The 15,445-nt window shown below is 46.0% G+C and overlaps 1 protein-coding gene across 5 annotated transcripts in view; it reads left to right on the plus strand.

The window, feature by feature from the left end:
- The window catches only part of LOC147006332 (spectrin beta chain, non-erythrocytic 1-like), a 68,179-nt gene that overhangs the window by 33,690 nt on the left and 19,044 nt on the right, over positions 1-15,445 (plus strand). For all 5 annotated transcript variants that reach the window (XM_085869040.1, XM_085869041.1, XM_085869043.1 and 2 more), the window contains 8 exons: positions 2,353-2,443; positions 4,398-4,544; positions 5,111-5,374; positions 6,519-6,749; positions 9,064-9,153; positions 9,694-9,972; positions 10,159-10,289; positions 13,240-13,444. In XM_085869040.1, coding sequence (XP_085725166.1) covers positions 2,353-2,443; positions 4,398-4,544; positions 5,111-5,374; positions 6,519-6,749; positions 9,064-9,153; positions 9,694-9,972; positions 10,159-10,289; positions 13,240-13,444 — 1,438 coding nt within the window. The remainder of the gene's footprint in view (positions 1-2,352; positions 2,444-4,397; positions 4,545-5,110; positions 5,375-6,518; positions 6,750-9,063; positions 9,154-9,693; positions 9,973-10,158; positions 10,290-13,239; positions 13,445-15,445) is intronic.

Consider the following 15,445-nt stretch of genomic DNA (forward strand, 5'->3'; position numbering starts at 1 on the left):
ACGGTACAGTACACATATAAACATGAGGTGGGAGTGGAGGGGAAGCCCGAGCCAGAGGTATTCTTGGGGGTGTGGGGGAGTGAGGGCAGTGCATGGAGAGTGAGGAATAGAGTCTTTGATGAAGAGAGCAATTCCTCCACCAGGACGAGGCTCAGGTCTGTCATACCGGAGGAGGGAGTAACCAGGGAGAGATACTTGGGAGTCAGACACGTCTTGGGGGAGGAAAGTTTCTGTTAGGCAGATGATGTCTGGTTTGTCAGTGGCAACCTGTATGGAAAGATCTGAAAAGTTTGAGCGACGGCCCCGGATATTTGAGTTCCACACTGTTGATGAAGAGGGAGGGAAGGAGGCTTTGGGTGCAGGGGGTGGGAGGGGAGGTGGAGGGTAGGACAAGGGACGAGGAGGGGAGGAAAGGAGGGTTGTTGAAAGTGTGGGTGAGTGCAGAATAGTTCGGGGAGGGAGCCGGATCAGGAGGAGAAAAGGCTCTGTGGTGTTGGGGGAGAGGGGTGACAAGAGAGGGAGCAGAAGGCAGTTGAGGATTTGAGGAGGTGGTGTGAAGAGATGGAGGTGAGAGGGCTGTGGAAGGAGGCTACTTTATGCATGAGAGGGGGGCAACTTTGAGAAGGGTGAGTGAGGGGGGTGAATGGTAGGATAAGGGTGAGTGGGGAGAGTTGAGGGAGAAAAGTGAAGGGGAGTTTTTGAGAAAGGTGAGAGGGAGGCTTGGAGGGAGAAGGGTGTGATGGTTGCTTTGAGAGTGAGGGGTGAGTTGGCACTGAAATTGGAAAAAAGAATGGTTGATGGAAAGTGAACACTCATAGCAAACTGGGGTTTTAAAAAAGTTTTTGGTCAGAGATGCGATTAAACACATATCTTGAGGGATGCAATGAAGCCGAATTCAGAGAAATGGAGAGAAGAAACGCTGTTTTAGTTGGATTTGTAAGGCAAGGTATGAAGGAAAGGTCGAATTGAGAGCAGTCTGTTGAAATAGGAGAAGAGTAGTGCATTATGATGTAGTAAAGAGTGCCACACGTATGAAAGAGGAAGATGAAGCATTATAAGAGATCGTTTTTTATTATCTATATATTAATACTGAGGGACCAATTTTGTGCTCCTTGCGGTCGCATCACGTTTTTCTCGGCACTGTGACCTGAGAAGTTATGACACGGTGTACGTCAAAGTAGACACGTGCACAAATCAGGGGACTTCTTCACAAGGAGTAGTGTACACCAAAAATGTCATGTACAAGGACGTTTTGTAGGCCTCATTAGGTAAGGCCATGGAGTACATCGACTGGGATCCGGCTCTTGCAAGAGCCGCCACTGGTTGTCATATTGGGCTCATGGAACGGAATCCGGCTGTGACGGGGTTTCGGCTAGTGATTATTATTATTATTATTATTATTATTATTATTATTATTATTGTTTGAGAGAGTTTTCATCAGATTAGGTAAAGGAAGTGTTGAAGAAAAAATCGTGAGGTGAATGGTGAATTTGGATAGGTAAACGCAGGGGGTGTAAAAGATCACGTGGTTATGGGAGAAGCACGTGGCTATGGGAGGTGTATAGTCAAAAGTGAAATTATTTATTTTAAATAAGGATTGCGTAGCATTCGGAAAAGGGAAGGTTGAAGTAAAATCATGGAAGTGTATGGTGAATTTGGAACTGTAAACGCAGTGTGAAGCTGCTGGGTCGATGAAAAGTACCAGGAAGAGTAGAAAGACATGTATTTACAGGAGGTGTATGGATCGAAAGGATACAAGGAAGATTATTATTTTTTGATGAATTTTTTAAGAAGTAATATTCGGGAATGGAAGGTTGTCGGAAGAAATCGTGAAGGTAATGGCGAGAGAGGGTCAGCTCAGTAGAATAAAGATAGTGTGCCGGCAGGAGGAAGAAGAAGAAGAAGGATCGGGACTCGTGAGTGTGCAAGGACAAAGGTCGTTTTTTTTGGATTTAAGAGAAGAAATAGAGGGTTTAGTTTGGAGGGATGGGGGACGTTGGGAAAGTGAGGAAGATGGAAATTGAAGGTAATGGGGAGAAAATACAAATATACATGATCGTACACCAAGGGGAGGGATGGGTAGGCCTCAAGCACCCGGTAAGACAAGGTCGACGAAAACTCACAAAATAGCACGATTTTTGAAAAAAAAACCGAACTAGGAACACACAGTAACATTTAGGATTTTAGGTGATAAAATATACAGTTTAAACGGGACATATAACGACCGGAAACTTAACTTTGAGATCGTCAGAAGAGAGCCCCGAAGTAGACCGACACTCCAAACCCAGAACCGGAAGCTTATTAATTTTTGTATTAAGCTTCATGGTTTTGTGTTGAATTTTATCCCCACAGGCAGTGGGCAAACCGCAAGATGGCGGTCAATGTCAAGCTCCAGCTGCAAGACAACAGGGAATTGCAGAGGTTCTTACAAGATTCCCAAGAGGCAAGTGTAATTACTTTTGTCGTCCCCGAAAACATTCATGCCATCAGCACATGTCATCCACTCTCGAGAATCCACGATTTAAGCACAAACACACAATGACCATTTGTTCTTTGTCCGAACACCATGTGACTTACGGCAAATTATCGTGAAACAAATATATATATATATATATATATATATATATATACTGGATATACTCATGTCTTGTGGATCTGTGGGCCGGAAAAGGGCCGTTTGTGTTTGATGAAGCTTTTCAACCAAACCCATCGAAATCCTCGTCAATGCTTTCCTCGTCGAAGACGGCACGTAACTCCTTGTCCGAGTCAGGGTGGAGTAAGTCCACGTCACTGTCACCGACATTCGCAGCCTCCTCCTCCCAAATGATGTCGTCCTCTGTGCCGTTCATGCTATTGGAGATGCAGCCTTTCAGAAATGCTCTCTTGATGATGTCCGACGGTATCTCCTCCCACACCTTGATGATCCACGTTGAAAGTCACCGAGCTCTTCAGTACGACTCATTCTACTGCCAGTGTTTGTCGATGGAGATTGCACGGCTGTGTGCTTGATTTTACACACCTGTCAGCAATGGGTGTCGCTGAAACAGCCGAATCCACTAATTAGAAGGGGTGTCCATATATGCAATAGAACAGAACAAAAGGAGCAGCATGAGGATAAGGGAGAAATACCAACAGCAAGGCTGAGCGACAAAATAGACAGAGACAGACAACCAGGGATGTGGGTAGGATAAGGAGTACGGTCGAATGCAGGGGGATAATGTGGATAAGATGGATGCAGAAGCAAACTCTCAGGGAAGAACATCTGTAAATTTGGGTGGGGGAAGGTGGTGGGGGGGGTATGGGAGGGTGGTGGTTTAACGGTGGTAGAAAAGGTCATTGTTTTGGATTGGGGATGATCTGAGATGGTGGTGAACAGCTCTCTTGAAGACGTGGACCGAAGAATAAAATTGAAGAGAATGTGAATGTTGTTTTCACAGGCGGGAAATAAAGAGAGGAACAAATGAGTGGATGTGAAAAGTGATTCCGGATTTGGGAGTCGGTTTTTTTTCCTGTTATTGTTTTTTTGTGTGAAGAAAGGGGTTTTTTGGAGTGAAGAGGGGAAAGGGATGAAGCTGAGGGATCAGAAGTAACAATACCTGGGAGAAAAGGAGCGAAAACGAAGCACGTACAATCGAAAATGGAGGCAGAGGGCACAACCCGTCTCGCCGAGCCCTGCACGAGTCGGTCGGACTTAACCAGGGACACAAATTGAACAATTCCACACAACAAAGTACGGTTTGGCCCAGAATATTGGACGAAAACACGACCAGCAATAAAGGAATGAAAATATAATGTTAGAATACAATGTATCTGGTCCGGAAAACTTAGCTTTGTTGAGCTGGAGGGAGAAATTCACGCAGCAGCAACAAACGTGGTGCAACCCGGAACCGGAAGTCAAGAAATTACACCGAAAGTGCCGTTTTGTAATTTCCATGATCGATCAGACTCAAAAATACATTTACCACATGATTGTGTGCAACTCATGCTGACTCGCTCACAGATGATTAGTTCGCCAACACGCTTTATCGACACACCGTCCAACTGGGGTCCAGGGAGGAGGCAGAAGCGACCCGGTGCTCCCCCAGAATTACTCGAGCAGGGAAGGGATCGCACAATCAGTCGTGTATATCCACGTGATTCTGGCACACGGCTTGTGCTGGCACACGACCTGAAGAAGTTTGTGGGTCACGGACGAAACGTCACCTGAGACTATGTCTGCTCTTTCTTGTTTCAATAATTATCATTAGAGTAATACTTCGTCCTACTTGGCTGTACCGTTGTTTCTTCTGACCAATAGACCATCACAAAACCACCTCAATCTAATGTTGTACCTGCATGGTTTGGCCGAAAGTAGCATCAATGTGTAACCATTGTCTCTAAACACCCTACATCCACAGCTTACACTGTGGATCAAGGAGAAAATGCTGACTGCTCAGGACATGTCATATGACAAGGCACGAAACGTACACCGGAAGTGGCGGAAGCACCAGGCCTTCACAGCCGAGCTGGCCTCCAACAAGGACTTGTTGGACAAGATCACAAAGGTGATGTGTGCCATTGCGCGTCAATGGTTTGGTTTTAACCGAAGGATGTGCAATCATTTAAAACCACATTCTATTCACTCTGGGGGCTCAGAGGTCTGGCCTGAGTCTCACGGTTCAGCACCATGTTGTACTCCTTACGACTGGAAACACCTCTTCCTTCTTACCTGATGACGGTGACACTTTTCATTCCATTTTTGTGCTTTATACCGAGTGCACATATCGTGGGAGGTGTGAAGGGCCATTGCTCGGGATAGAAAACATTTCCTTTAAAATTTTAGTTGGGAATTTTTAGTCCTTTTAAGTTTAACATGATATTCCTTCCTTGTTTGTAACTGGCAGTGTAACATCGAGGGCTAGGCCATGGAAGTATATCATTGCCCTAACCCGAGTCACCATTGCATTCCAAGGATGATGGATACGCAACATCGTTTAAGGAGATCCCATCTGTTTTTTTATCATTATCATTCATTCTGCAAGAATCCTCTGCAGCCGTTAAACGATGAGCGGCGTTTAACGGAGAACAGGGCGTAAGGTGGAGTTTTCTCTTTCTTTTGCTTGTGTAACAGGTCGGGAAGCAGCTGATGGCGGAGAAGCCAGACATGAGAGAGGCGGTGCAGGGGGAACTCACGTTGTTGTCAAGTCTTTGGATGCACCTGGAGATGACCACGCAAGTGAAAGCGCAGCGCCTCTTCGAGGCCGACCGCGCAGCGCTCTTCGCACGGAGCTGTGACAGTCTGGCAATGTGGATCGACGACTTGGGGAATCGGATGACCTCCGATGACTTCGGGAAAGATCTCACCAGTGTGAACATACTGTTAAACAACCAACAGGTGGGTTCATTTACTTGAATGTACGAACCTTTGGTACCTGATGATAGGTACGCATTGCCAAACGAATGATGACATTCGGCGATCAGCTCAGAAGGTTCGATTATCCGTTACCAGCAGAGTACCCTCTCGACGGGCGATCTTGTTCCAAGCAAGCAACACGTTCTACTGACGCATACCTTTACTTGGGCAGTGTATAGGCAACTGGCAGCTCTGTATCGCAAAATAAATAAATAACCCGGGTTACGTGCAAGAAGCAAAAACATACCGACAGCTTATCATGCAAAACGCCTCACTGCACTGGAAAACGTGGGGACAGGAATACTGTACTGCAAATGGTGGAGGCTTGTAATACCCAGGAACACCTGGAGGAACTAGGGAACTCCGTGTAATACCAGGGAACACCTGGAGGAACCGGGGAACTCCATGTAATACCAGGGAACACCTGGAGGAACCAGGGAACACCTGGAGGAACCAGGGAACTCCATGTAATACCAGGGAACTCAGTGTAATACCAGGGAAGACCTGGAGGAACCAGGGAACTCCATGTAATACCAGGGAACACCTGGAGGAACCGGGGAACTCCATGTTATACCAGGGAACTCCATGATACACATTTACATTGAGAAATTCCGTTGCCCCTTCCCTCCCAAGACCTCCGGGGCAAATATAAAAACTCCCCTACACATTAATTGGAGTAATGGTGATCCTATTTAGTAAGTGTGGATGTAATTGGCCCATACCAGAACTGTCGGAGGAGTAGCGTGACAAACAAACACACAAACCGCTCTGTGAATGAGAGTAAGAACAACAGTAATATATCACCATGTCAAACAGCATTTCTGATTATACACCGCCTTTTAAAGCATCACAAAGCAGGTTGCTCTACTCGCAACACAGGTGAGAAAAGAATACGAACAAAAAAAAAACCAGATGATAGTTTAATAATTTATTCACATGATTTTTATCAATCAGATGTTCGGCAGTCCGCAAAAACAGGATGCTAAAACCACCGACGTGATGAGAACAGCAACGGACAATGCCGGGTACCTCTTCTAATTGACTTTAAAATGTCCCGTTGCTTCGGCTGAAATGGCGGGGTCGAATGGCATCGCAGGTCCATCTTACTTTGTGTGTCGATGATCAGATGCTGGAGAACCAGATGGAGGTGCGAAGCAAGGAGTTGGAGGAGCTTCAGAGCCAGGCTGAGGTTTTGCATCACGAGGGTAATGGAGGTGATGAAGATGGGGTCGCTGGAAAGTGGATGAACGTCGAGACGCGCTTCAAACAGCTGCTCAACCTGATGCGTGAACGCCGGAACAAGCTCCTCGCTGCCAAGGAAGTCCACCAGTACATCCGTGACCTGGAAGATGAAATCGTGAGCTCGGTGCTTCTTGTAATCCACAATGGCTTGTTGTTCAGACTTTTCTTCAGGATGTGCATTCTTGTAGAGGAGGAGCATTGTTGGGAAGTTGTCACAAAGTTAAAATGTATTTTCATAGGAAGCATTTGGAGAGGTTGGTATAAAGAGGTTAGAGAGGGGGTGTGGAGGTTAATATAGGTGCGTATGAAGAGGCTAGAGAGGTGGGTAAAAGGAGATTAGAGAGAAAGATGGGAAAAAGAAGTTAGAGAGATAGTTGTGGAAAAGGAGGTTAGACATAAAGATGGGTATGAGGAGGTTAGACATAAAGATGGGTATAAGGAGGTTAGACATAAAGATGGGTAAAAGGAGGTTCGACATAAAGATGGGTATAAGCAGGTTAGACATAAAGATGGGTAAAAGGAGGTTAGACATAAAGATGGGTAGAAGGAAGTTAGACATATAGATGGGTAAAAGGAGGTATGAAAGAAAGATGGGTAAAACAGGTTAGAGAGAAAGATGGGTATAAGATTAGAGATAAAGATGGGTAAAAGAGGTTTGAGAAAAAGATGTGGAAAAGGAGATTAGAGATAAAGATGGGTAAAAGTGGTCAAACATAAACATGGGTATAAGGAGGTTAGACATAAAGATGGGTAAAAGGAGGTGAGAAAGAAAGATGGGTAAAAGGAAATTAGAGAGAAATATGGGAAAAACAGGTTTGAGAGAAAGATGGGTATAAGATTCGAGATAAAGATGGGTAAAAGAGGTTAGAGAGAAAGATGGGTATAAGAGGTTAGAGAGAAAGATTGGTACAAGATTAGAGATAAAGATGGGTAAAAGAGGTGAGAGAGAAAGATGGGTATAAGGAGGTTAGAGAGAAAGATTGGTACAAGATTAGAGATAAAGATGGGTAAAAGAGGTTAGAGAGAAAGATGGGTATAAGAGGTTAGAGAGAAAGATTGGTACAAGATTAGAGATAAAGATGGGTAAAAGAGGTGAGAGAGAAAGATGGGTATAAGGAGGTTAGAGAGAAAGATTGGTACAAGATTAGAGATAAAGATGGGTATAAGGAGGTTAGAGATAAAGATGGGTATCAGGAGGTTGGAGATAAAATGGGTAAAACGAGGTTAGAGATAAAGATGGGTAAAACGAGGTTAGAGATAAAGATGGGTAAAAGAGGTTAGAGAGAAAGATGGGTATAAGGAGGTTAGACATAAAGATGGGTATAATGAGGTGAGAGAGAGAGAGGTAGGTTAAAGGAGGTTAGAGATAAAGATGGGTAAAAGGAGGTTAGACATAAAGATGGGTATAATGAGGTGAGAGAGAGGTGGGTTAAAGGAGGTTAGAGATAAAGATGGGTAAAAGGATGTTAAACATAGAGATGGGTATAATGAGGTGAGAGAGAGGTGGGTTAAAGGAGGTTAGAGATAAAGATGGGTATAATGAGGTGAGAGAGAGAGAGAGGTGGGTTAAAGGAGGTTAGAGATAAAGATGGGTAAAAGGTTAGACATAAAGATGGGTAAAACGAGGTTAGAGATAAAGATGGGTAAAAGAGGTCAGAGATAAAGATGGGTATAAGGAGGTTAGAGATAAAGATGGGTATAATGAGGTGAGTAGAGAGGTGGGTTAAAGGAGTTTAGAGATAAAGATGGGTAAAAGGAGGTTAGACATAAAGATGGGTATAATGAAGTGAGAGAGAGAGGTGGGTTAAAGGAGGTTAGAGATAAAGATGGGTAAAAGGATGTTAAACATAGAGATGGGTATAATGAGGTGAGAGAGAGAGAGGTGGGTTAAAGGAGGTTAGAGATAAAGATGGGTAAAAGGAGGTTAGACATAAAGATGGGTATAATGAGGTGAGAGAGAGAGGTGGGTTAAAGGAGGTTAGAGATAAAGATGGGTAAAAGGATGTTAAACATAGAGATGGGTATAATGAGGTGAGAGAGAGGTCGGTTAAAGGAGGTTAGAGATAAAGATGGGTATAAGGAGGTTACAGATAAAGATGGGTATAAGAAGGTTAGAGATAAAGATGGGTATAATGAGGTGAGAGATAAAAATGGGTAAAATGAGGTTAGAGATAAAGATGGGTAAAAGGAGGTTAGACATAAAGATGGGTATAATGAGGTGAGAGAGAGGTGGGTTAAAGGAGGTTAGAGATAAAGATGGGTATAAGGAGGTTAGAGATAAAGATGGGTATAAGGAGGTGAGAGAGAGAGGAGGGTTAAAGGAGGTTACAAGTTGAACCTCATCACTGCCGTGACTCCTACCTCCCAATGTACGTGAACGTGATGACGTATTTATTTTTTGACGTTTTGAGTTGTGTTAATTTCCTCAGATCTGGATTGAGGAGCGCACGACCCTTGCGACTCCCCGTGACCATGGAAACAGTCTCTCGACCGTGCAGCTGCTGATTCAGAGAAACCAGGTACCTGATTGTTCGGCTTTAACATGCGTGTGCCGCTGAAGGGGAAGTTTGTTTACGGTTCGAGGAAGAAGCCAAAAGGATTTTCCCTCATCCATGAAGGACGTTCCTGCATTAGAGAAAGCCGTCACACATGTCAGTCCTTTAATTATTTACTTTCCAGATCGTGCTGTGCATTATATACCGGGAGGTAAGTACTTCTTGATGTCTTTGGGGTATAAGTCTCGTTTCTTGCTTTTGGGTTCTGGATATTCACTTTGGGGGAAAACATTTTGACCCTGTCCTGCCATCCTGCAATGACACAGTCCATAACTGGGTTCATCCTGATGACGAATCAACAAGTGTGACTTTTATTTTAATAAGGAACACACTCGTGTCTGCCCAAGTAAAACCTTCTCACACGTAGGTTGAGCAAGGTCTTCACGTGTACCACTTCTCGTAAATCATGTTCCATTAGATCGTCGTGAGTTAACTCCATCTCTCAGGAAATATGCCACAGTTATGATGTCTGAACGGAGGACAACCCGTGTCCGAGGTGAGCAGAACCTCCTGAAGGATATCCAGGACCACGAGGCACGTTTGACATACCTTGCGGGCCGAGCGAAGGAGATGGCTGCGCACGACGGAGCGGATGTTGAAGGGATTCGCACCAGATTGCTGAAGATGTGGGAACTGTGGGAAAGACTGAAAAGCGAGATGGATCACCGGCAGTGTCGTCTGGAGGAAGCACTCAAAGCACAGCAGTACTACATGGACGTCACGGATGCGGAGGCTTGGATGAAGGAGCAAAAGCTGTACATGAAGTCCAAAGAGAAGGTTGAGGTGGGTTTGAAGGCCGAACGTGTCCGTTCCACCAGTTTATATCTCAACTAACACTTGTCAATGATTATTCGAGCTGCGAGCTCATGTTTCCATCGAAATGAGGACCCGGGATACTTTTAGAGATCCTCAGGGCTTTGTCCATGTCGGTGCAGTTCACCGGTTGCTGATGCATTTCTCCTGACGCAGGATGAGCAGAGTGCTGTCGCCATCCTTAAGATGCACCGGGTCTTGGAGGATTCCCTGGAGGACTATGCGGACGTGATGCGCCGTTTGTCGGAGACGAGCCGTGCACTTCGTTCCTCCGGACATCCTGAGAGGTGAGTGAACCGACCTTCCTCCTCGCTAGGTCTTTGGTGTCGAGGAAATGGATGGCATTGGACGGAACGTGTCACGCAAGACCTTACACTTTCTGCGGTGGGTTTCATCGGTTCTTATCTCGCTTGCGAATGTCAGTCATGACCCAATCTGATGAAAACTCTCAAACAATAATAATAATAATAATATAAACGATCTCTTATAATGCTTCATCTTCCTCTTTCACAGGTGTGGTTCTCTTTACTGTATCATAATACACCACTCTTCCACTATTTAAACAGACTCCTCTCAATTCGACCTTTCATTCATACCTTGCCTTACAAATCCAACTGTTCCATCGTTTCTTCTCTCCATTCTCTGAATTCGCTTTTATTGCATCCCTCAAGAAATGTGTTTAATCGCATCTCTGACCGAAAACTTTTTAAAACCCCAGTTTGTTATGAGTGTTCACTTTTCATCAACCATTGTTTTTTTCCAATTTCAGTGCCAACTCACCTCTCTCACCCTTCCCTCTCAAAGCAACAATCCCACTCTTCTCCCTCCAAGCCTCCCTCTCACCTCTCTCAAAAACTTCCCCCTCACCTTTCTCCCTCAACTCTCCCCACTCACCCTTCTCCCACCATTCACCCCTCCTCACTCACCCTTCTCAAAATTCCCCCCCTCTCATCCACAAAGCTGCCTCCTTCCCCTGCCCTTTCACCTCCATCTCATCACCCCACCTCCTCAAATCCTCAACTGCCTCCTGCCTCCTCTCTTGCCACCTTCTCTCCCCCAGTACCACAGAGCCTTTTCTCCACCACAGAGCTATTCTGCAATCCCCCACACTCTTTCAACAACTCTCGTTACCTCCCCACTTACTCCCTTATCCTACCCTCCCCCTCCCCTCCCATCCCCTGTACCCAAAGCCTCCTCCCCTCCCTCTTCATGAACAGTGTGGACCTAAAATATCCGGGGCCTTTGCTCAAACCTTTCAGATCTTTCCATACAGGTTGCCACTGACAAACCATACACAATCTGCCTAACAGAAACTTTCCTCCATGAAGACGTCTCTGACTCCCAAGTATCTTTTCCTGGTTACTCCCTCTTCCGGTATAACAGACCTGAGCCTCGTCCTGGTGGAGGAGTTGCTCTCTTCATCAAAGACTATTCCTCACTCTCCATGCACTGCCCTCACTCCCCCACAACCCCAGGAACACCTCTGGCTACGGCTTCCCTCCATTCCCACCTCATGTTTATATATGCACTGTACCGTCCATAAAACAGTGATGACTCCATCTACACCTCACTATCCGAAAACATGGACCAACTTCTATCCTCTCATCTGAGCTCTTTCTTCCTCAAATGTGGTGACTTCAATTGTCATCATGCCAGTTGGCTTGGTGTAGGTACCTCTCTCACCTGTCATGGCACTTCCGAAAAGCTTTCTGCTACTCATTGGGACTGACTCAATCGGTCAATTTCCCGACCCGGATCTCATCCAATGGTACTCTATCTCTTCTGGATCTGATTTTGACAAATTTCCCTGACAATATCTGCTGCTCTTCCTCCGCTCCAATCGGTTATTCTGACCACGTCCTTGTCAAAGTGGACATCTCGCTGGCTGTTATCAGAGAACCACCTCAGCGCCGTCGAGTCTGGCAATTCACTCAAGCCGACTGGCAGGGTCTCCAGGCAGCCATCAAACATAGTCTGGTCTCCTATCGCTACGTTCTCCAACATCAACTCATCCTGGGAATTCTTTCAAAGAAACTTACTCTCCCTCATGAACAGATTTATCCCCTGTCGTCTTCAGTTGTCCGACCCTTCCTCACGCCCTTGGTTCACTGAAGCTTGTGTCCTGAAACAACTTGCCTTTGCCTCATGGAAAGCAAACCCAACTGAGGGTAATCTCAGTTCCCTCCATAAAGCTCGGAACAAGTGTGCATCTACCCTTAGGAGAGCCAGAAAACAACGTCTTTCTCTTCTCAACTCTGAACCCTCAAACCTCTCTCCCTCCTCCAAATCCTGGTGGTGTCTAATCAAATCTGTTTCTGGTGTATGTTCCCCCTCCATCCCCTCCCTTACCTCAAATGGCCGCACTGCTGATACCGCACGTGAAAAGGCTGAATGCCTGAACTCAGTGTTTGCATCGAAATGTTGTGTCTGAAACCCACCGCTCAAGGTCCGCCAACAACCCCCTTCTGGTAAAACTACCAAAATCAAGAACCACTGCTCACCTTCACTCTTTCATTCCTCTTTTTTCCCACCTTTGGAATGAACTCCCTCACTCTATTCAATCCCATTCTTCCCTCCAGGTCTTCAAAACAGCTGTTCACCACCACCCATCCAAATCCTCGATCTTTTCTACCCCCGTTCATCCACCCCAAGCCCACCTTCAAATTCCCTGCTTTCCTTCCTGAAAGTCCCTGTGATATCCATCTTGTATTCCCCATGCTCCCTGCCCCATCCCTCTCCCTTCCACAGATCTCCTCATGTCTCTGTTCCCCACTGTTTTGTCCTTCCCACTCCCACCCCTCTTGTCTCATGCCCACCTTGCTGTGCGTTGTGTGTTAGCTCTCACACGAGCCTCGACATGGTATGCAAAAAAACCAAAAAAAAACACCTGGAATGGCAGGATAGCCGAGAGGTATGTGGACTTGTGCTTGAGCTGTCTCACCTGGGTTTGAATCCCGACCCAGCTATATAAACTGCCACGTTGGATCTGGTGTTTCACAGGCAGGGAGAAGCATCAATGAGTGGACCGTCCATCGGAAGGACGATAAGCCGGAAGGGAATAACTGTGTGCTTGCATTGGTTGGGGAAGGTTAAAGGTCCCACGTTGTCTTTCATGATGAGGTGGCCAGTTATGGCCTGGCACCCTGAACAAATTATAAAGCCCTCCATCATCTGTCCGAGTCATACTGTATACCTTGATTGCAGTCTCACCTGTCGTTTTGCATCGTTTTTATCCAGCGAGTCAATTGAACGGCGACAGTCGCATGCAGACAAGCTTTACACAAGACTCAAGGACCGGGCTAAGAAGCGCTTCGGACATCTTGAGGATCAAGTCAAACTGTTCCAGGTGAAACATGAGCTGAACGAGCTGGAGCAATGGATAATAGAACGTGAGGTTGTTGCTCCCTCCTTTGATGTGCCAGATGAGAAGGAAGACATTACGGTCAGTGAAACTTTCTGCTGTCCCTCATTGAATGCCTGACTGCTGTTTCTGTACTTGTCAAAGAGTATTGTGATGTGGAAGTTGGGTGAAGGGGATGGGGCGGGGGGTCCAAATCTTAATTGTGATAAGACTTTAGGATGGATCATGTGATCGAGTAGCTTCGGTTTACGCTCTGAAGTAGCTATTTGTCTGGAAGTAAGACATATTGTAAAAGTTACACTGAGCAGGTAGTGACTGTGCATTAGAAAGCAGATGCAGTTGCAGCTGCACCTTGAAAGAAGGAACATCTCTGTCCTTTCCTCTGCTTGGCCACCATCTTCTATCCTGGCCTCCTCGTCGCCATTCTTTGTGCCCTGAGCCGCAATTTGCCTCAAGCTGCAGCCACAACCAGCACGCGCCAGCCTAAATTCGTCGTCTGTTCTCCCTTCGAAGTATGAATCCGGTATCAGGTCAGATCAGGTGTGACAGCGTGCGCCGGAGCAACGCGTCGCTGCGTCCACTTTCCGCCAGTACTCCAGGGACCTCCGTCTGGCCACCCCCCAGGCAGAATCCTTGCCCCCTCCCGTCTCCTTGAGATTCTGACCAACCTGCTGCAACCACGAGGCACTTGGTCGACCTCTCGGCCTCCTCCACTCACGAGACTCCCTCGCTGAGAGAATCTGGTGAGTAGGATCAGCATCAGGAAAATGAGTCACATGTGCATACAGCCGCAGCTGACGCTCACGGACCATACATTTAACAAATCTCATTTGAGTCTCTCTCAGCAACCACTGGCCACAGAGTCTGACCAGTGATAGCAAAGGATTTTTTGAAGAGACCTGGAACTGAAGGAGTTAAGTCTCCATGTCAGATCCCTGGTCAGAGTCCAAGCCTCACATCCGGTGGAGTAAGACAAGAAACACCAAGGACTTAAATACTTGGACTTTCTTCCTCTTGCATTGGTACCGACAGCACCACACCCCATGATCCAGTGAATCCATGACTCCCCAGACATCAATTGACCTCTGACTCACAGCCAGCAGAGACATGAATATCACTGCCAAGGTAAGTGAATCTCTCCGTGACCTCAACATCCTCACCACAAACAGATACAAGATCGCAGCATCCAAGATGTCATTAAAAGCCTGAATCTTCGTTTTGACCCAGGAAACCCATAATCCCAGCGGCTACGACTCCTCATTCAGCACCTCGAGGGCCCCCAAAAGGATATCTAGAGTCTCCGCAAAGATGACTGCATCGTCTGCGAAATCAAGGTCAGAGATCTTGACATTCCCAAACGATGTACCACAGCTTGATCTCTCCGACATCCTCCCGAGAATACAGTCCAGAGACTGTCGTGGCCAAACGTATTGTCACCCTTGTGCACTTTTTTCAAATAACTCACAATTTTCTCCAAAAATAATTTTAAATTGACAAATGTATTTTGTCTCCACGATTCTTTATGTCACTGTTGATATTACAGAACCTTTGTTTTCGATTCAGAACTTAATAAATCCTTTTAAATCAGAAAATAAAAATCAATGGCATTTATTAAATTATTGACACCCTCGACTTAATGTTTGGTATCACGGCCTTTGGACAAAAAACCTGCAGTCAAGCACTTCCTGCAGCCATGAATGAGGGTCCTACTCCTCTCTACTGGCAGGATGTCCCACTCTTCTTGTACAAACTGCTCCAGTTCTCCCAGATTTGAAGGGTACCTTTTCTCCCAGATCTCCCAACTGCTGTTTTCAGATCTCCCCACAGGTGTTCAATGGGATTTACATCTGGACTTATTGCTGTCCACAGGACAGTCCAGAGTTTTGTGTTGAACCATTCCTGGGAGCTTTTTGAAGTGTGTTTGGGGTCGTTGTCCAGCTGCAAGACTCATGAACTTCGACGGAGACCCAGATTTCTGACATTGGGTTGAACATTGTGCTCCAACTATTCAGGATCCCCCAAAGCACCCAGACCCCCCCAAATCTCCACTCAGCCTGTTCACAAACTCCTCAGCTACCCTCT

This window comes from Eptatretus burgeri, unplaced genomic scaffold, assembly GCF_056783735.1.
Source record: "Eptatretus burgeri isolate ZD-2024b unplaced genomic scaffold, Ebu_testis_v1 Ebu_testis_scaffold_3186, whole genome shotgun sequence".
NCBI lineage: Eukaryota > Metazoa > Chordata > Myxini > Myxiniformes > Myxinidae > Eptatretus > Eptatretus burgeri.